Consider the following 22,290-nt stretch of genomic DNA (forward strand, 5'->3'; position numbering starts at 1 on the left):
ATCAGTTAGGGATATAATGAGTAAATGCAAGACGTTAGACTCACTACCTTAGATTCCATGTTCATGACAATTTGTGACAACAATTCTCCCTTCCTTTTTTCCACTTTTTAAATTTTTTAAGTTTGTGTTTAAATATTTGTTAGTTAACATATTGTGTAATATTAATTTCAGTAGTAGAATTTATTGGTTCATCACTTACATTAACACCCAGTACTCATCACAACACGTGGCCTCCTTAATCCCCAACACCCATTATCCCATCCCCCACACACCTGCCCTCCAGCAACCCTCAGTTTGGTCTCTAACCTTAGAGGTTTTTTTTTTTATGATTTCTTGCTCTTTTTCCCCTTCCCCTAGATCTAAATTCCCCATAGGAGGAAATCATATGTTGTTTGTCATCTTTGACTGACTTACTTTGCTTAGCATGATGCCCTGTAGCTGCATCAACATCTTTGCAAATGGCAAGATTTCATTCTTTTTTATGACTGAGTAATATGCCATTCTATACATATAGCAGATTAATCACATGGTGGACTTTTGGTCTCTTTCCTCAGTTTGGCTGTCATAGTTAATGCTGCTGTACACATTGGGGTGCATGTACTTCCTCAAATCAGAAGTTTTGTATGCTTTGGATGAATTCCTAGTAGAGCAATTGCTGGAGTGGAAGGTTGTTTAATTTTTAGTTTTTAAACTGTTTTCTGGAATGGTCCGGGCACTTTGCATTCCCACCAAGAATGTAAAAGGGTTCCCTTCTCTCCTCATCCTCATCAATATCTGTTGTTTCCTGAGTTGTTAATTGTAGCCATTCTGACAGGTGTGCAGTCATCTCTCATTGTAGTTTTGATTTGTAATTCTCTGATGATGAGTGATGTTGAGCATATGTTCGTCTGTGTCGGTTAGCCATCGGAATGCTTTGTTTGGAAAAGTATCTCCTCATGTCTTCTGCCCATTTCTCCACTGGATTCTTTGTATTTTGGGTGTTGAGTTTGAGAGGTTTTTTTAATAGATTTTGGATAGTAAGCCTTTATCAGATATGTGGCTTGCAAATACCTTTTTAATTTCTGTAGAATGCCTTTTAGATTACTTGATTGTTTCTTTAGCTGTGCAGAAGGTTTTCATTTTGATGAGGTCCCAGTAGTTCAAGTTTGCTGTTGTTTCCCTTGCCTCTCTAGACACGTCTAGTAAGAAGTTGCTATGTCCCAAGTCCAGGAGGTTGCTGCCTGTTCTCCTCTAGGATTTGATGGTCTCCTGTCTCACATTTAGGTCTTTCACCCATTTGGATTTATTTTTGTGTATGGAGTAAGAAAGTGGTTCAGTTTCATTCTTCTGCATGTTCTGGTCCAGTTTTCCCAACACCCTCTGTTGACAAGGCTGTCTTTTTTCCCATTACATAGTCTTTCCTACTTCATCCAAGATGAGGTGGCCATACATTTGTGAGTCCATATCTGGGTTTACTCTTCTGTTCTCTTGATCTATGTGTCTCTTTTGTGCTTGTAGCTTACTGTCTTGATAAGTACAGCTTTGTAATATAGCATGAAATCCATAATCATGAAGTCTCCCGTTTCTTTGTGTAGCATAGACATTTCAACACTACTTGCTCCTTAAATCCATGAACATTCAAGGTGTTTCCACTTCCTTGTGTCATCCTCAGTTTCTTTCACCGTTTTTAGAGTCTTCAGAGTATAGATATTTTTTTTTTTGCTTATTTGCATTCATAAGACTATTTTATTAACACCAAGCAGATAGGAAAGGGGAAGAGAAAGCAGAGTATAGATATTTTAACTCTTTAGGTATCCTATTATATTTGGTGCAATTGTAAACGGGATGGATAGTTTTTTTATTTTTCTTTCTGTTTCTTCATTATTGCTGTGTAGAAATGCAGCCGATTTCAGTATGTTGATACTGTATCTTGTGACTTTGCTGAATTTGTGTATCAGTTCTTGCAATATTTTGGTGGAGTCTTGAGTTTTTTATATAGAGTGTCATGTCATCTGTGAAGAGGGAATGTTTGACTTCTTCTTTTCCAACTTGAATGCCTTTATTTTTTGTTGTTGTCTGTTTTTGAGGATAAGACTTCCACTGCTGTGTTAAGTAGAATGATGGGTGTGGACATCCCTCTTGTGTTCCTGACAGTAGAGGAAAAGGTTTTTTTTCCCCACTGAGGATATTAGCTGTGGGGTTTTCATGTATGGACTTTATGATGTTGAGGTGTGTTTCCTCTACCCCTTGTTGAGGGTTTTATCAAGAAAGGATGCTGTACTATGTCAATTTTTTTTGCATCTATTGAGAGGGTCATATCATTCGTATCCTTTCTCTGATTGATGGTATGTATTACATTGATTTATTTGTGACTATTGAACCACCCTTACAGCCAAGGAATAAATCCCACCTGGTCACGTTAAAGGATCCTTTTAATGTCTTGTTGGATTCAATTTGCAAGTATTTTCTTTCTTTTTTTGTAACGTTTATTTATTTTTGAGACAGAGAGAGACAGAGCATGAATGGGGGAGGGTCAGAGAGAGGGAGACACAGAATCTGAAACAGGCTCCAGGCTCTGAGCTGTCAGCACAGAGCCTGACACGGGGCTCGAACTCACGGACCGCAAGATTACGACCTGAGCCAAAGTCAGACGCTTAACCGACTGAGCCACCCAGGCGCCCCTGCAAGTATTTTCTTGACAATTGTTGTATTCTTGCTCATTAGGGCTAGTGGCATGTAAGTCTCATTTTTAGTGGGGTTTAATCTGGTTTGGAACCGTGATCATACTCATCTTATAGAATGAATTTGGAAGTTTTCTTTCCATTTCTATTATTTGGAACAGTTTGTGAAGACAGGAATATTCTATTCTACTTAAATAGAATATTTTACACTCTTGTTAAATATCTGGTAGAATTCACCTGTGAACCTATCTGGCCCTGGATTTTTGTGTGTCAGTAGATTTTTGATTAATGATTCAATTTCTTTGCTCATTATCAGTCTGTTCAGGTTTTCTCTTTCTTCCTTTTTCAGTTTAGGTAGTTTACATTATTCTGGGAATTTATCCATTTCTTCCAGATTGCCCAATTTGTTGGCATATAAATCTCCAAACTATTTTCTCATAGTTGTATTTCTGTGGTGTCAGTCGCGATGTCTCCTCTCAAATTCTGATTATATTTACTTTCGTCCCTTCTCTTTTGTTTTTGCCAAGTCTGCCCATGGGTTTATCATTTTTATTTATTCTTACAAAAACCAACTTATAGTTTCATTCATCTGTTCTACTGTTTTTCTTTGTTTCTATATCATTTATTTCTGCTCTAATCTTTTTTGTTTACCTGTTCCTGCTGGCTTTAGGGTTCATTTGTTGTTCTTTTTCTAGCTCCTTTAGTTGTAAAGTGGTTGTGTGTTTGAGACCTTTCTTCTTTCTTGAGTTTGGCCTGTACTGCTATATATTTCACTCTTCCATCAACTTTGCTGCCTCCAGATGGTTTGGAACTGGCATGTTTTCATTTTCATTTGCTTCCATGTATTTTTTATTGCTTCTGTAATTTCCTGAAAATCTCATTCAGCTTTTACTACAATGTTCTTTAACCTAATGTATTGGCAGTGTTGCTCAAATTTTTCTTGTGGTCGACTTCAAGTTTCATAGTGTTGTGGTTTGAAAATACGCATGGAATGATCTCAGTCTTTTTGTACTTGTAGAGGGCTGATTTGTGACATAGTATGTGATCTGTTCTGGAGAATGTTCCATGCCCACTCAAAAAGAATGTGTATTCTGGTGCTTTAGGATGGAATGTTGTGAATATATCTGTTAAGTCCATTCAGTCCATGTGTCTTTCAAAGCCATTGTTTCCTTATTGATTTTCAGCTTAGATTGTCTTTCCATTGTTGTAAGTGGAGTGTTAACGATCTCTATTATTACTATTGTCTATTATCAATGAGTTTCTTTATGTTTCTTATTAATTGAGTTATATATTTCAGTGCTTACATTTTTGGGGTATAAATATTTAAAGCTTCAGATCTTCTTGTTGGATAGACCCCTTTATGATGATATACTGCCTTCCTGATCTCTTGTAACAAACTTTGGTTTGAAAACTAGTTAGTGTGATATGAGTGTGGTACTACAACTTTCTTTTGACGTCCATTAGCATGATAAATTGTTCACCCTCCCCTCACTTTCAATCTACAGGTGTTTTAGGTTGAAAATGAGTCAATAGTGTGCAGTGTATAGAAGGATCTTGTATTTGTTTTTATCCATTCCCTATGTCTTTTGATTGGAGCATTTTGCCCATTTACATTCACAGTAATTATTGATAGATATAAACTTAGTGCCATAGTGTTACCTCCAAAGTCATTGTTTCTGGAGATTTTCTCTGTTTATTTCTAGTCTTTGTTACTTTTAGTCTTCCTTTCCCACTCAAAGGGTCCCCTTTAATTTCTCGCAGGGCTGATTTAGAGGCCATGAACTCCTTTGGTTTTTGTTTGTCTGGGAAATTCTATCACTCCTTGTATCTGAATGACTGCCTTACTGGAGAAAGTATTCTTAGCTGCAAAATTTTCAATTGTGCATGTTGAGGATATGATGCCACTCCCTACTTGCATGAAGGTTTCTGTAGAGACATCTGCCATAGTTTTTTTTTAATCTTCCCTTGTTAGTTAGCAACTTCTTTTGTGTTGATGCTTTTATGGTTTTTCTTTATCTGGATATTTTGCCATTTTCCTATGATATGTCTCAGTGTTGGCCTGCTTTTTTTTTTTTTTTTTTTTTTTAATGGGTGTTCTCTCTGCCTCCTAGATGTGGATGTCTGTTTCCTTCCCCAGCTTGTGGAAATTTTCACTATATTCACTCAGCTAAAATGTATCCCCCTTTTTCTCCCTCTTATTCTTTTGGGACTCCTTTCAAAAGAATGTTATTACAGTTTATGGAGTTGCTGATTTCCCTAAGTGTATGTTTGTGATGCAATATTTTAATTTTCCTCTTCTTTCCAGCTTCATTTCCCCCATACTTTTATCTTCTATGTCCCTTCCTCATTCATCTGCTTCTTTCCGCCTTGAGGTCATTATATCCAATCAGTTTCACATCTCGGTTACAACATTTAAAATTTCATCCTGACTAGTTTTTAGGTCTTTTCTGTTTGCAGTAAGGGTATCCCTCATGTCTCATATATTTTCCTCAAGCACAGCTAGCATCCTTATGATACTTTTTGAAAATCCTGTTTCATTATGAGAGTTTTCAGAAATTCTGTTTGAGGCACATTAGTTTATGTGTTTTAATTATATCCCTCACAATGACCTTTTATCATTTTTTCTTTTAGGATGAGTTCCTCCATCATGTTGTTGTCTATGTCTCTGCCTTCTTAAATGTTTTAGAAAATCCTGTTATCTTTTCTGCTTCTAGGGTAGTATCTTTATTGAGCAGTGTTCACATACTGTCCAGGGCCTGACACTTCATGAAGCATTTGTTTTATGTTCCGTGGCACTGTGCTGTCGTGTTTTGGCTGCTCTGTCCCTCAGGACACTCCTCTGCAGATTTTCTCCTTGCCTCCAGTGGGGAGTGTTGGACCTTGTCCCCAGTGTTGTGAGTTTTAACTAGGTGAGTTTGGTCTGCTTGTTAAAAGAGGCTAATTCCTATCTCCCCTAGAGGTGAGGATATGCGTCACTGTATGATCAGCTGACTTGGTGCGTGTGGGGGTTTATGGTGGTCTTTGGAGGAAGGGGTGCAGTGGTGGTCTGGTTGCCAGGCACTCTTTCCTAGTAAGCAAGCACTTGATGGGGGCTGGAGTAGGTGGAGCTTGGTGTTAGTGGCTCAGCTTGCACTGGGGATGCTGTGCTGCTGAGTGAAATCTGTCCATGCTGATTGGTGGGAGGAAATATTGGCATCAGCTCCCTCTCTAGTCCCTGGAGTTGGAGTTCCCAGCCTCCCCTGTTCAGGAAGCCCTCACACAGAGAGAACACTTGTGGGTCCCAGGCTTCTGTCAGAATTGCTTTCACCCTGTCTGCGTCCAAGCCATTGGCCCATCTGGTGGCACAGGGCTCTTATGTTTTATCTCAGGAGCTCTAGCTGGGTTTGAAAACTCCAAATTGTGTGAACTCAATATGACAGGGACCCCACTGATCCTCTGGGAGAGGGTCTTGATGTGCTGTGCCTGGAGCTGGTTTACCCCAGATGGGCAGTTGCATGAACACTAGGGGCTTGGAGTACATGGTGAAGAACAACCAGAAGGCAGCGTCCAGCTAGCTGCTCTCAGAAGAGGCTCCTATGCTAATGATCAGGGAACTTTAATGGTGCCTGTCAGCTCTCCTGTCCTATGAGAGGCAATGCCCCGTCTCCCAAATGCACTCCACGAAGGGAATTGTCTCTCCCCATGCGACCCAGGGGATACTCAGACCACAGTTCCCCTTATGGGCCTCTGCCCTCCTCCACAGGAGCACTGCTGTGCCCACCAGACTCCACCCCAATGATGGGATTGACTTTTAAATCTTCAGTCTTTGAGCTCCACGTTTACAGGAGGTTGACTTGTCATGATTAACTTTATAGGTTATCTTGACTGTGTCATGGGTGCCCAGATTCACCACTGTTTCTGTGGATGTCTGTGATGTGTTCCAGAAGAGATTGGCATTTCCATCCATGGTTTCTTTCGGCCTGGGCACCACCCATTCCATTAAGTTTGTGAATAGAATCTGATGCAGATGGAGGACGAATTCCCTCATTTTTACTTCCCATGTGCTTTTTGAACTGGAATATTGGTCTCCTCTGGCCCTTTTTCTGAGAGTTACATCATCAGCTCTCCACGTTCTGAGACTAGACACTAGTCAGAATCAGACAAGAATTACATCACTGGTTTTCCTGGGTCTTCAGCTTGTGACAGTAGATCATGGGTCTTCTCAACATATTTAGTTATGGAAACCAATGACCTTTGGGTTCTGTTCCTCAGGGGAATCTTGCCTAATACATGGAGATTGGTTGTCTCTCCTTTAGAGTAATTGAATAAAGCTGTAGCTCATTTAAAGTCCTGAGTAGCAAAGGGCTATGAAGAAAGTGTCACGTTGTTTGACTGGGACAAGGGCTGGGTGAGGATAAGGAGGAGCTGTGGGATCCTGTGGTCCTGGCTGCACAGGGAGCGCATCTGGGAATCCTGTAAATGTGCAGCTGTTGTGCCTCAGGAAATCTGTAATTCACTCATGTTGAGGGACCGGAGTAAGCAAGTGCAAACAACTGTGTCTTTGTGCATGTTCGTCTAGTTTCCCTATGACAACCCAGTTGCTAATTCAGAGAGTTAATAGGTAAACACAGAATCATATAACCAGGGAGGCTCCCTGGGGAAACTGCTGTGTGGAGAGGAAGCCCCAGACCCTGACAGGAAACCTGCCTGTAACCTCCATGTGCACCTGCGCCTGGGAACACAAAGGAGAATTGTGCATAGTGTGCGCCCCCTGGTGGTGCTGATCCCCTCCTTCAGGGAGGTTTGTGTCTGGGCTCCCAGTGATGTCCCCTCACTGTGTCTTTCGCACAGTAATATGTGGCCGTGTCCTCGGTCTTGAGGTTGTTCATCTGCAGATACAGCGTGTTCTTGGCGTTGTCTCTGGAGATGGTGAATCGGCCCTTCACGGAGTCTGCGTAGTATGTGCTACTTCCATCACTATAAATTGCTGCGACCCACTGCAGCCCCTTCCCTGGAGCCTGGCGAACCCAGCTCATTGCATAGCTACTGAAGGTGAATCCAGAGGCCACACAGGTGAGTCTCAGGGACCCCCCAGGCTTCACCAGGTCTCCCCCAGACTCCACCAGCTGCACGTCACACTGGACACCTGCAGACACAAGACATGTTGGTCAGGAAACTGTCACACATCCACTCTTTCACTCATATCCATTCACAGACTCAGTGTCCCTCGTTCACCATGAATTACCTTTTAAAAGAGCAACCAGGAACACCCAGCCCAGCACAAACTCCATGGTGAGGTGTGTGTGTTCTGTGCTGATCACAGAATGGGAACACCTGGGACTCCCGGGGCTGGGGCTCGTCTCCCAGCTGCACGGTCCGGCTGGGTTGGTTTTATCAGCACAGAGAGGGCCCCATTTGCATGTCCTCTGACATATATATCAAGCTCCAGACTTAGATTTGATTGTGTAAAAGTGAATGACAGGGTTAGGGACGCACTTCTACATTAGTTTGTGTGGATGGCGGTGTGACAATATGAAGAATTCTTTTTTTTTTCAGTTTTGGATTTTTACCTATATTAATGGAGGCTTCGGCATAATCTTTAAGAAATATTTACCTCAACAGCATGATCACACATTATTTTCTCTTAAAATATTTTAATTTTTAAAATTATTAATTAGTATTTACTTTTAGTTTTAAAAATTAACATCCAAATTAGTTAGCATATAGCGCAACAATGATTTCAGGAGTAGATTCCTTAGTGACCCTTACCAGTTTAGACCATCCCCCCTCCCACAACCTCTCCAGTAGCCCTGTTTGTTCTCCATATTTATGAGTCTCTTATGCTCTGCCCCTCCATGTTTTCATATTATTTTGGTTTCCCTTCCCTTATGTTCATCTGTTTTGTCTCTTAAAGTCCTCATATGAGTGAACTCATATTATTTTTGTCTTTCTTTGACTGACTCATTTCACTTAGCATAATACCCTGTAGTTCCATCCACATAGTTGTAAATGGCAAGATTTCACTCTTTTGATTGCCGAGTAGTACTCCATTGTGTATAGTTACCACTTCTTCTTTATCCATTCATCCATCAATGGACATTTGTCTCTTTCCATACTTTGGCTATTGTTGATAGTGCTGCTATAAACATGGGGGTGCATGTGTCCCTTTGAAACTGAACACCTGTGTCCTGTGGATAAATGCCTAGTGGTGCAATTGCTGGGTCATAGGGGAGTTCTATTTTTAGTTTTTTGAGGAATCTCCATACAGTTTTCCAGAGTGGCTGCACCAACTTGCATTGCCCCCAAAAATGCAAAAGAGATCCTCTCTCTGCATCCTCGTCAACGTCTGTTGTTGCCTGAGTTGTTAATGTAGCCATTCTGACAGGTGTCAGGTGGTATCTCATTAGGGTTTTGATTGGCATTTCCGTGATGATGAGTGATGTGGAGCATTTTTTCATGTGTCGGTTGGCCATCAGGATGTCTTCTTTGGAGAAGTGTCTATTCATGTCTTTTTCCCATTTCATCACTGGATTGTGTTTTGGGTGTTGAGTTTGATAAATTCTTTATAGATTTTGGATACTAACTCTTTATCTGAGATGTCATTTGCAAATATCTTCTCCCATTCTGTCAGTTGAATTTTAGTTTTGCTGATTGTTGCCTCCACTATGCAGAAACTTTTGATTTTGATGAGGTCCCAGTAGTTCATTTTGGTTTTGTTTCCCTTGCCTCTGGGGACGTGTTGAGTAGGAAGTTGGTGTGGCCAAGATCAAAGATATTTTTGCCTGCTTTCTGCTCGAGGATTTTGTTGGCTTCCTGACTTACATTGAGGTCTTTCATCCATTTTGAGTTTATTTTTGTGTATGGTGTAAGCAAGTGGTCCAGGTTCATTCTTCTGCATGTCGCTGTCCAGTTTTCCCAGCACCACTTGCTGAAGACACTGTCTTTATTCCATTGGATAGTCTTTCCTGCTTTGTGAAAGATTTGTTGGCCATATATTTGTGGGTCCATTTCTGGATTTTGTATTCTGTTCCATTGATCTGAGTGTCTGTTCTTGTATTTTTTTTAATTTTTTTGGCATTTATTTATTACTTTTCAGAGACAGAGACAGAGCATGAGTGAGGGAGTGTCAGAGAGAGAGGAAGACACAGAATTCCAAGCAGGCTTCAGGCTCTGAGCTGTCAGCACACAGCCTGATGTGGGACTCTAACTCACGAACTGCCAGATCATGACCTGAGTCAAAGTCAGATGCTTAACAGACTGATCCACTCAGATGCCCCTGAGTGTCTGTTCTTGTGCCAGTACCATACTGTCTTGATGATTACAGCTTTGAAGTATAGCTTGAAGTCTGGGATTGTGATGCCTCCTGCTTTGGTTTTCTTTTTCAAGATTTCTTTGGCTATTCGGCTGCTTTTCTGGTTCCATACAAATTTTAGGATTATTTTTTCTAGCTCTGTGAAGAATTCTGGTGTCACTTTGATCGGGATTGCATTGAATATGTAGATTGCTTTGGGTACTATCAGCATTTTAACAATATTTGTTCTTCCTATTCAGGAGCGTGGAATCTTTTTCCATATTTTGTCTTCTTCCATTTCTTTCATAAGCTTTCTATAGTTTTCAGTGTAAAGATTTTTCACCTCTTTGGTTAGATTTATTCCTGGGTATTTTATGGTTTTTGGTGCTACTGTAAATGGGATAGATTCCTTGATTTCTCTTTCTGTTGCTTCATTGTTGGTGTATAGGAATGCAACTGATATCTCTGCGTTTATTTTATATCCTGCCACTTTGCTGAATTCATGAATCAATTCTAGCAGTTTTTGGTGGGGTCTTTTGGGTTTTCCATATAGAGTATCATGTCATCTGTGAAGAGTGAAAGTTTGACCATCTCCCGGCCAATTTGGATGCCTTTTATTTCTTTGTGTTGTTTGACTGCAGAGGCTAAGACTTCCAATACTATGTTGAATAAAAGTGGCGAGAGTGGACATCCCTGTCTTGTTCCTGACCTTAGGGAGAAAGATCTCAGTTTTTTCCCCATTGAGGATGATATTAGCATTGGGTCGTTCATAGATGGCTTTTATGATCTCGAGGTATGGTCCTTCTATCCCTACTTTCTTGAGGGTTTTTATCAAGAAAGGATGTTGTATTTTGTCAAATGCTTTCTCTGCATCTATGGAGAGGATCATATGGTTCCTGTCCTTTCTTTTATTGATATGATGAATCACATTAATTGTTTTACAGATGTTGAGCCATCCCTGCATCCCAGGTATAAATCCCACTTGGTCGTGGTGAATAATTTTTTAATGTATTATTGTTTCTGGTTGGATAATATCTTGTTGAGGATTTTTGCATCCATGTTCATCAGGGAAATTGGTGTATAGTTCTCTTTTTAAGTGTTGTCTGTGTCTGTTTTTGGAATCGAGGTAATGCTGGCTTCATAGAAAGAGTTTGGAAGTTTTCCTTCCATTTCTATTTTTTGGGAACAGTTTCAAGAGAATAGGTGTTAACTCTTCCTTAAATGTTTGGTAGAATTCCCCTGGAAAGCCATCTGGTCCTGGACTGTTGTCTTTTGGCAGATTTTTGATTACTAATTCGATTTCCTTACCAGTTAAGGGTCGGTTCAAATTTTCTATTTCTTCCTGTTTCAGTTTTGGTAGTGTATATGTTTCTTGGAATTTGTCCATTTCTTCCAGATTGCCCATTTTATTGGCATATAATTGCTCATAACATTCTCTTATTACTGTTTTTATTTCTGTTGTGTTGGTTGTGATCTCTCCTCTGTCATTCTTGATTTTATTTATTTGGGTCCTTTCCTTTTTCTTTTTGATAAAACTGGATAGTGGTTTATCAATTTTGTTAATTCTTTCAAAGAACCAGCTTTTAGTTTCATTGATGTGTTCTACTGTGTTTTGGTTTCGATAGCACAAATTTCTGCTCTAATCTTTAGTATTTCCTGCTTTCTTCTGGTTTTGGGTTTTATTTGCTGTTCCTTTTCCAGCTCTTTAGTCATAAGGTTAGGTTGTGTATCTGAGATCTTTGTCCCTTCTTTAGGAAGGCCTGGATTGCTATATACTTTCCTCTTATGACCGCCTTTGCTGCATCCTAGAGGTTTGCGTTGTGGTGTTATCATTTTCATTGACTTCCATATACTTTTTATTTTCTTCTTTAACGGCTTGGTTAGCCCATTCATTCTTTAGTAGGTTCTCCAGTCTCTAATTATTTGTTACCTTTCCAAATTTTTTCTTGTGGTTGATTCTGAGTTCATGGCATTGTGGTCTGAAAATATGCATGGTATGATCTCGATCTTTTTGTACTTACTTAGGGCTGATGTGTGTCCCAGTATATGATCTTTTCTGGAGAAAGTTCTATGTGCACTGGAGAAGAGTGCATATTCTGTTGGTTTAGGATGAAATGTTCTGAATATATTTGTTAAGTCCTTCTGGTCCAGTGTGTCATTAAAAGCCATTGTTTTCTTGTTGATTTTTTGATCAGGTGATCTGTTCATTGTTGTGAATGGGGTGTTGAAGTCTCCTACTATTATGGGATTCTTATCGATGAGTGTCTTTATGTTTGTGATTAATTGATTTCTATATTTGGGTGCTCTCACAATTGGCGCATAAATGTTTACAATTGTTAGGTCTTCTTGGTGGATAGACCCTTTGATTATGAATAATATAATGCCATTCTGCATCTCTTGATGCAGTCTTTATATTAAAGTCTAGATTGTGTGATATCAATATGGCTACTCTGGCTTTCTTTTGTTGAACATTAGCATGATAGATGGTTCTCCATCCCCTTATTTTCAATCTGGAGGCGTCTTTAGGTCTAAAGTGGGTCTCTTGTAAAAAGCATATAGATGGATCTTGTTTTCTTCTCCATTCTGTTACCCTATGTCTTTTGATTGGGGCGTCGAATCCATTGACGTTTAGAGCGAGTACTGAAAGATATGAGTTTATTGCTATTATGATGCTTGTAGAGTTGGAGTTTATGGTGGTGTTCTTTGGTCTTTCTACATTTGTTGATTTTGGTATTTATTTATTTATTTATTTATTCATACATATATACATACATACATACAGATATATTTTCATCTTTTCTCCCCTCAGAGATTCCCGCTTAAAATTTCTTGCAGGGCTGGTTTAGTGGTCACAAACTCATTTAATTTTTGTTTGTATGGGAATCTTTTTATCTCACCTTCTATTTTGAATGACATCCTTGCTGGATACAGAATTCTTGGCTGCATATTTTTCTGATTTAGCACACTGAATACATCCCGCCACTCCTTTGTGGCCTGCCAAGTTTCTGTGGATAGGTCGGCTAACCTGATCTGTCTTCCCTTGTAAGTTATGGACTTTGTTTCCCTGTTGGTTTTATGATTCTCTCCTTGCCTGAGTACTTGGTCAATTTGATTATGATGTGCCTTGTTGATGGTCGGTTTTGGTTGAATCTAATGGGAGTCCTCCGTGCTTCCTGGATTTTGATGTCTGTGTCTTTGCCCAGGTTAGGAAAGATTTCTGCTATGATTTGCTCACATAACCCTTCCACCCCTATTTCTCTCTTCCACTTCTGGGACCCATATGATTCTCATGTTTTTCCTTTTTAATGAGTCTCTGATTTCTGTAATTCTTAAATGTTGCTCTTTTGCCTTAATCTCCCTCTTTTTTCCTGCTTCATTATTCTCTATAAGGTTGTCCTCTATAACGCTGATTCTCTGTTCTGCCTCATCCATCTGTGCCACCGCTGCATCCATCTGTGATTGCAGCTCAGTTATAGCATTTTAAATTTCATTCTGGCTATTTTTTACTTCTATCTCTGCAGAAGGGGATTCTAATCTATTTTTGACTGCAGCTAGTATTCTTATTATTGTGATTCTAAATTCTGGTTCAGACATCTTGCTTATATCTGTGTTGGTTAAATCCCTGGCTGTCGTTTCTTTGTGGTCTTTCTTTTGGGGTGAATTCCTTCGTTTTGTCATTTTGAAGGGAGAAAAGGAATTAATGAGGTCACAAAATTGAAATTAAAAGATAAAATTACAGAAATATTAAAATTAAAAATTAATCACACACACACAAATTGAATGGAATATGCTATATCCTAGGTATGTTTTGTTCTAGGTGTGGAAAGTGGATTGACAGATTAGAGAAAAAAATGGGAGGGGGAGAAAAAAAAGGAAATAATTTGAGATTTTGAAAAAATGAATACACTGAAGTAGACTAAAATGAGATGATGGGAGTAAAATAGAGTTTGAAAAAATATAGAGAAAAGTAAAGAATATAGTAGAAAAAATAAAGAAAACTATTTTTAATAAAAATTAAAAATAAATGTGATTTTTTTCTTTTTCTGTATTCTAGAAAAAAGAGAGGAAACAAAAAAGAGAAAAAAGATACAAAAAGGAAAAAAAGGAAATCATTGGAAAATTCAAAAAGTGAATACACCATAGTAGACTAAAATAAAATGATGGAAGTAAAATAGAATTTGAAAAAATTTACATAAAAGCAATCAATATAGTAAAAAAATTAAAGAAAAATATTATTAATAGAAATTGAAAGTAAAATGAAGTTTTTCTCATTCTGCATTCAAGAAAAACTACAGAAACGAAGAAGAGAAAAAAAAGAAAGAAAAAATAAAAAGAAAACCGGAAATTTGAAAACGGGAATACACTGAGGTAGAGTAAAATAAAATGATGGAAGTAAAATAGAATTTGAAAAAAAATACAGAAATGTAAAAAATATAGTAATAAAAATTAAAGAAAAATAGTTTTAATAATAATTGATAATAAAAATAATTTTTTCTGTTTCTGCATTGAAGAAAAAGAAAAGAAGTTTAAAACAGAAAAAGAAAAAAAAAGAAAGAAAATTGACTAGATGTACTGGCTAACAGATTGATGTAGGACTGAAATTACTTCCTTATCCCCCAGATGTCAGTCTATTTAGCTCTTTATAGTCCATGAGTAAGCGGCAGTGAGACTTGTGTTCCTGAAGAGCCCTGTTGGCCCATTTGGGGGGGGGGGGGCTCAGTGTAATGGCTCCGCTCTCCAGTAGATGGCGCTTTTATGCTCCTGGGGTAGATAGTTTCGGTGGTTGTAGGTGCGAATGCACATGCGTGGGAGAGGTGAAAATGGCACCACCCAGCTACCCAGTCTGTTCTCCTGGATCAACAATTGCGCACCCATCCTCTGTCTTCAGCCCTTGTCCACTCCCTGCTCCTTCACTCTCCGTGACCAGGCCCCAGGCCGCACCTCTCTCCCAAGTTTTGTCACAGATGCGGCTGTTTTCCCCGGTGCCTTATGTCCAAAGGACCGCGGCTTTGACCTGTTCTGCCCCTCTGTGGGAGGGTCTCACCAAGCAATGTCCGAATGAGCAATGGCCGAATATCAGCCACACCTAGGAATGCTTGCTGGACCCTGTTGTTGTTGGTGACCTGAGACTGTGGCCAGGTGCGAGCCCGCCCCAGAAAAAGTTCACGAGAGAGTGTAGCAGCAGCGTTTTGTGGATTATGGACAATCACAACACACGTCTGGCACCAGGTTTCACCCTAAACGACCTTGTTCCAGCACCAGCGAATGTGGCCGTTTTTGGGGGTCTGCTGGGACCAGATGGCTTTGGCAGTCTCCTCCAAATGTCCTTCCAGCAGTGCAACTGCCTCTCCCCGTGTGGCCTGAGAACATCCCGGACCCCACTCTGTTCCTGGGATTCTCCCTTCCCACCAGAGCACCTCCAGGTATCGAGCTGTGGAGTTGCAGCCTTTGCACTCCCCTTGTTTACAGTCTTAGTGGAATTTACATACTCTCCTTTCTCCTTTCTCCCTTTTTAGTTGAGTCCCTGTGGCTGTTTCCAATTTTCCACTTTCTCTCCAGCTGCTTTTGGGGAGGGGTGCTTTTCCTGTTTTCTTCCCCACTCCCCAACTCTGTTCTCTCTCCGCCCGCAAAAGCACCTCCCTTCCTGCAGCTTCATGCTCCCCAAGGTCCCATCTCCACGCCACGTACTTGTTGAATTCTGTGGTTCAGGTTGTGCAGATTGTTGTGTTAATCCTCAATCAGTTTTCTAGGTGTGTAGGATGGTTTAGTGTTGGTCTGGCTGTATTTCATGGACGCGAGACACACAAAAATCTTCCACATTGTTTCCGCCATCTTGTCTCCTCCCCCATTGACTGCCTAATTTTCAATTGAACATTTGAGGATATAATGCCACTCCCTTCTTTCCTGCAGGTTTCTGTGGACACTTCTGCCATAATCTTTTTTCATCTTCCTGTATTCGTTAGCAAACTCTTCTGTCTTCATGCTTATAGGGTTTTTTTTTAAATATGTGTATTTTGTGAATTTTACTTTGTTATGTCTCAGAGTCGGCCTGCTTTTTTTTTTTTTTAATTTTAATGGGAATTCTCTGTGACTCATAGATGTGGACGTCTGTTTCCTTCACCATTTAGTGGAAATTTTCCACTCCAATGCGCTCAGACAAAACTTCTCCCCTTTTTTCTCCCTGTCTTCTTCTTCTGGGACTCCTTTGAAAATAATTTTATTACACTTTATGGAGTTGCTGATTCCCTAAGTATACGTTTGTGATGCAATATTTTAATTTTCCTCTTCTTTCCTGCTTCATTTCTCACAAAATTTTATCTTCCATGTCACTTACTCATTCATCTGCTTCTTTCTGCCTTGAGTTCATTGTATCCAATCAGGTTCACGTCTCGGTTACAGCATTTTCAAAATTTCATCCTGACTGGGTTTTAGGTCTTTTCCATCTGTAGTCAGGGTATCCTCATGTCTTCTAGGCTTTCTCAAGCATAGCTAGTATCCTTATGATAGTTTTTAAAAGTTCAGTTTCCTTATGATAGGTATTAAATTCTGTTTGAGGCTTATTATTTATATGTGTTTTAATTATATCCCTGGCAATGTCCTTTATGGCTTTTTCTTTTGGCATGAATTCCTCCATCACTCTGTATGTCCATGTCTCCGCTTTCTTTTTTTTTAAAGTTTTATTTTTATTTTTGAGACAGAGAGAGACAGAGCATGAATGGGGGAGGGTCAGAGAGAGGGAGACACAGAATCTGAAACAGGCTCCAGGCTCTGAGCTGTTAGCACAGAGCCCGACGCGGGGCTCGAACTCACGGACCGCGAGATCAAGACCTGAGCCGAAGTCGGCCGCTAAACCGACTGAGCCACCCAGGTGCCCCTCTCCGCTTTCTTAAGTGTTTTAGTAAAATCCTGTTATGTTTTCTGCTTCTAGAGTAGTGTCTTTTTTGAGAAATGTTTACATACTGTTGACAACCTGACATTCTGGAAGCATTTCTTGCATGTGTTGTGTGCACTGTGCTGTCATGTATTGGCTGCTCTGTCCCTCAGGTCAGTCCTCTACAGAGTTCTCCTTGCCTCCAGGGGAGAGTTTTTCAACTTTGTCCATAGTGTGAGTTTTAACTAGGTGAGTTTGGTCTCCTTATTAAAAGAGGCTAATTCCTATTTCCCCTACAGGTGAAGGTATGCCTCACTCTATGGTCAGTAGACTTGGTGCCTGTGGGGGTATATGGTGGTCTTTGGAGGGAGGCGTGCAATGGTGGTCTGGGTTGTAGGCACTCTTTCCCTAGTAAGGAAGCACCTGAGGAAGGAAAGGTGGGTATGGCTTGGTGTCAGTGGCTCAGTATCTACTGGGGGGTGTTGGGCTGCTCACTGAATTCTGTCCATGATAATTGGTGGGAGGAAATATTGGCATCAGCTCCTTCTCTAGTCCCTGCAGTTGGAGTTTCCAGCCACCCCTGTTCATGAAGCCCCCACATAGAACAATCTGTACTCATGGGTCCCAGGCTTCCTTCAGAACCTGGCCTTCACCCTGCCTTTGTCCAATCCATTGGCACACCTGGCAGCTCAGGGCTCTTCTGTTTTATCTCAGGAGCTCTAGCTGGGTGTGAGTACACCAAATTGTATGAACTCAATGTGACAGGGACCCCACTGATCCTCTGGGACAGTGTCTTGATGTGGTTGGAGCTGGTTATCCCAGAAGGGCAGTTGCATGAACACTAGGAGCTTGGAGTTCATGGTGAGGAAGAACAAGAAGGCAGCATTCAGTTAGCTGCTCTCAGCAGAGGCTCCTATGCTAATGACCAGGGCAGTGCAATGGTGCCTGTCAGCTCTCCTTCCCCATGAGGGGCAATGCCCTGTCTCCCAAATGCACTCCAAGGAGGTAACTGTCTCACCCAATATGACCCTGGGGATCCTCAAACCGCAGCCGTACCTATGGACCTCGGGGCTCCTTCTCCACAGGAGCACTGCTATACCACCAGGGTCCACCCCAGTGATGGCATGGAGTTCTAAATCTTCAGTTTTTGAACTCGACATTTACAGCAGGCTGACTTGTCATGATTACGTTTATGTGTCATCTTGACTGCGTCATGGGTGTCCAGATTCACGAGTGTTTCTGTGTATGTCTGTTATGAGTTTCCAGAAGAGATTGGCATTTCCATCCATGGTTTCTTTCTGCCTGGGTATCACCCATTCCATCATAGTTCTGAGTAGAATCCAATGCAGAGGGAGGAAGAATTCCCTCATTTTTACTTCCCATGTGCTTGTTTGAACTAGAACATTGGTCTCCTCCTGCCCTTGTTCTTAGAGTTACATCATAGGCTCTGCAGGTTCTGAGACTACACACTAGTTCAGAATCAGGCGAGAATTATACCACAGGTTTTCCTGGCTCCCCAACTTGTGACAGTAGATCATGGGACTTCTCCACATATTTTGTCATGGACCAATGTGCTTTGGGTTCTGTTGCTCGAGGGAATCCTGACCTATACATGGAGATGATTTATCGCTTGTTTAGAGGAATTGAATAAAGCTGTAGCTCATTTAAAGTCCTGAGTAGCAAAGTGCCAGGAGGGAAGTGTCACTTTGTTTGATTGGGACACGGGCTGGGTGAAGATAATGGGGAACTGTGGGAGCTTGTGGTCCTGGCTGCACAGGGAGTGCATCTGGGACTCATGTAAATGTTCAGCTATTGTGCCTCAGGAAATCTGTAATTCACTCATGTTGAGGGACAGGAGAAAGCAATGCAAACAACTGTGTCTTTGTGCATGTTAGGGTAGTTTTCCTAGGAAGACAATGATCTAATTCACACAGGTAATAGGTAAACACAGAATCCTGTGTCCAGAGAGGCTCCCTGGAGAAACTGCTGTGTGGACAGGAAGCCCCAGACCCTGAGAGGAAACCTGCCTGTAACCTCCATCTTCACCTGCTCCTGGCAACACAAAGCAGAATTGTGCATAGTGTGCGCCCCCCGGTGGTGCTGATCGCCTCCTGCAGGGAGGTTTGTGTCTGGGCTCCCAGCGAGGTCCCCTCACCCTGTCTCTTGCACAGTAATATGTGGCCTTGTCCTCGGCCTGCAGGTTGTTCATTTGCAGAGAGAGCGTGTTCTTGGAGTTGTCTCTGGAGATGGGGAGTCGGCCCTTTACTGAGTCTGTGTAGTACGTGCTACTTACATCATCATAAATAAATGTGAGCCACTACACCCCTTTCCTGGAGCCTGGCGAACCCAGCTCATTCCATATCTACTGAAGGTGAATCCAGAGGCTACACAGGAGAGTCTCAGGGACCCCCCAGGCTGCACCAGGTCTCGTCCAGACTCTGTCAGCTTCACGTCACCCTGGACACCTGCAGACACAAGACATCTTGGTCAAGAAACTGTCACACATCCACTGGTCTCACTCATATCCACTCACATACTCAGCATCTCTCGTTCACCAGGAATTACCTTTTAAAAGAGCAACCAGAAACACCCAGCCAAGCACAAACTCCATGGTGAGGTGTCTGTTCTGTCCTGATCAGAGAATGGGAACACCTGGGACTCTGGGGGCTGGGGCTCCTCTCCCAGCTGCAGAGTCTGGGATGGGCTGGTTTTATCAGCACAGAGAGGACCCCATTTGCATGTGCTCTGACATATATATCAAACTCCAGTCTTAGATTTGATTCTTTAAAAGTGAACAACAGTGTTAGGGACGCACTTGTAGTTTAGTTTGTGTAGATGGTGCTGTGACAATTTGAATAATTGTATTCAGTGAGTACAGGTGTATTTGCAGTCCTGTGTGCATTTTTACAGGTCTTTCATCAACATAGATCATTTTCACTCTACAAGTATTTGACATACTTTTTGAAGTTTAACCCAAAATACTTTATTCTGTGCCATTTTCACTTGTATAATTTTGTTATTTATTTTGCATGTATTTTCATGCTGGTGTGTAGAATCACAGGTGGTTTGTTTTTATTTATTTTCTTTGTTCATTTTGTATCCTGCTCTTTTCCTCATTTAAAAAAAACTGGTTCTAATATTTTTTGTGGAATCTCTAGGGTTTTGTTATGTTTAAGATCAATGTCACCTGCAAACATGTAATTTTCCTTCCTCCTTACTGATTTAAATGTCTTTTATTTTTTTTATTCCCTATTTTTTTTCTGGTTACGTCTTCCAGTTGTAGGAGAAGAACGCTTTTCCCTTTTTTCTTCTGGGATTTAGCCAGTATAAGGATTCAATTGACATAAGACATATCTACAGGAGAGAATAAATTTCATTTTGTAAGTGCATGGCCTTCCTAATGACATGACACCCAGAGAAAGGACAAAGCAGGTGGCACTTGTGTCTTTCAGACAACAAACATTGGATTTGGCAAGAGTTAAGTTTGGGGTATTATGTTAGTCACCAAGTAAGTAGGTTTGTTTGCATAGCCTTCTTGTCCCTGTATTCTTTATTCTGGTGCTAATGATGGTTCTTCCCTCTTGGTACACGGGAGGGAGATTTATATCCTGCTGTCAAGGGACGATGGAGAGTCTGAGTGTACTTGGGCTCTTTCTCAAGTGACTTTCACCCAAATAAGCAGTGTGACAAGATGACATAGTTTGAGGTGGCATATGTATTCTTCACGTTATCATGGGGAATACCTATGTTAGGGGTGACCATCATTGCCTGGCTCCTGATTTGACAGGACAGCCTTCAGCATTTTACCGTTCAATATGCTGTCAGGTGTGGGCTTTTCATAGTGGCCATGATCATGTGGAGGTAATTTCCTTCGGTCCCTTTTTAATTGGGTTCTTTTTAAATGATGAACATGTGTTGATTTTTGTCTAATGTTTTTTTGAATCAATTAATGATGGCTTTGATTCAGTCATTCCCTCTGTTAATGGAGGACATCACATTTATGCATCTGTGTATGTTAAAGGATCCTTGCATCCCTGGAGTGAATCCCACTGGATTATGTTGTATGATCCTCTCAATGTTCTGTTGAATTCAGTATGCTCAGATTTTGTGAAGGAATTTTGCATGTATGTTCATTTGAGATAGTGTCTTGTAGTTTCCCTTCCTGTGGTGTCTTTCTTTGGTTTTGGTGTGAAAACAATGCTGTCCTCACAAATTTCATTTGGGAGTACTGTTTTTTTTTTATCAGTGTTCTGTAAAAGTTTGAGAAATATTAGCATTAATTCCTCTTTAAATACTTAGTAGAAGTTTTAATAAAGCCATGGACTCCTAGGCAGATTTTTTGGAGGGTGAGGTTTTAGATAGAGAAATCTTATTAATTTTTCTTTTGTTCATTTTGTATTTTTCCATGATGCAGTCTTGGTGGCCTACATTATGGCATAAAATGTGTAATTTGTTCCTGGTGATCTAATTGTTGGCCTATAAATACCTAAGTTTTTCTTTAATGATCCTTTTCATGTCTTTATTTCAGTTTTGTCTCCATTTTCAATTCTGATTGCATTTGTTTGAGTCTTCTTTATTTCCCCAGGCTACCTATTTGTTTCAAATTTTACATACTTTTCCAAATACAAATTTTTATGTAATTTATCTGTTTTCTGTATTTGTGATAGTCTCTATTTTCGTTTTGCTTTATATTTTTATGGTATTTTCATGTTTATCTTGTTATGTCAATAAAAATGCCAATGAGTTTTTTAAGGAACCTGAAAAATATACAATTCATATGAAAGCACACAACACATGGAAGCAACAAAACAATCATGACGTCGAGAGAACCTGGAGACATCACACTTCTCTCTTTCTAAAGATATTGCAGAGGTACATTAACCACAACAGTGTGCTGCTGGCATCAAATGAGACATTTAGACCAGTGGAGCTCATTACGGAGCCCAGAAGTAGAAGTTTGCAGATGCAGTGAGCAAATCCTCCACGAGATTTCCAACAATGCACAGTGGGGGGAAGATAGTGTCTCTTAAACGTGGTGTTGACTAGGGGCACCTGTGTGGCTCGGTAAGTTAAGCATCCCACTTCCACTCAGGTCATGATCTCACGCTTTGTGGGTTCGAGCCTCACATCAGGCTCCTGCTGACAGCTCAGGGCCTGGATTCTGTTTCTGCCTCTATCTCTGTGCCTCCCTACTCATGATCTGTCACTCTCCCTCAAAAACAAAGTAAAAAGTAAAAAATAGTATTGATATATACATGCAAAATAATAACATTTGGCCATAATCTTGCTTCATACATATACGTCAACACAAAAAAATCTTAAAATGAATGAAGGATTAAGAAGAACACTTGAACCTAAATGCCTTCAAAGAAAACATGAAAGATAAATATGACATTCACTTGAGAATAATTGATTTGATATAAAAGCAAAGTCACAGAGAACAAAGAAGGCAAGGGGGACTACATCATACTAGAAAAGGAGCAAGCAAA

At 40.5% G+C, this 22,290-nt stretch overlaps 1 pseudogene and 1 gene segment (V, D, J or C); both read right to left on the reverse strand.

Annotated features, from left to right (window-relative positions):
* Positions 1 to 6,958: 6,958 nt before the first annotated feature.
* Positions 6,959 to 7,783, reverse strand: LOC122223225 (the record flags this gene model as incomplete). The annotated part of the segment is given in 1 exon segment: positions 6,959 to 7,783. A coding segment is annotated over 1 exon segment (351 nt), but the record flags the coding sequence as incomplete, so codon positions are not given.
* Positions 7,784 to 18,461: 10,678 nt separating this feature from the next.
* LOC122222695 lies at positions 18,462 to 19,412 on the reverse strand (annotated as a pseudogene).
* Positions 19,413 to 22,290: the final 2,878 nt, after the last annotated feature.

This window comes from Panthera leo, chromosome B3 (assembly GCF_018350215.1).
Source record: "Panthera leo isolate Ple1 chromosome B3, P.leo_Ple1_pat1.1, whole genome shotgun sequence".
NCBI lineage: Eukaryota > Metazoa > Chordata > Mammalia > Carnivora > Felidae > Panthera > Panthera leo.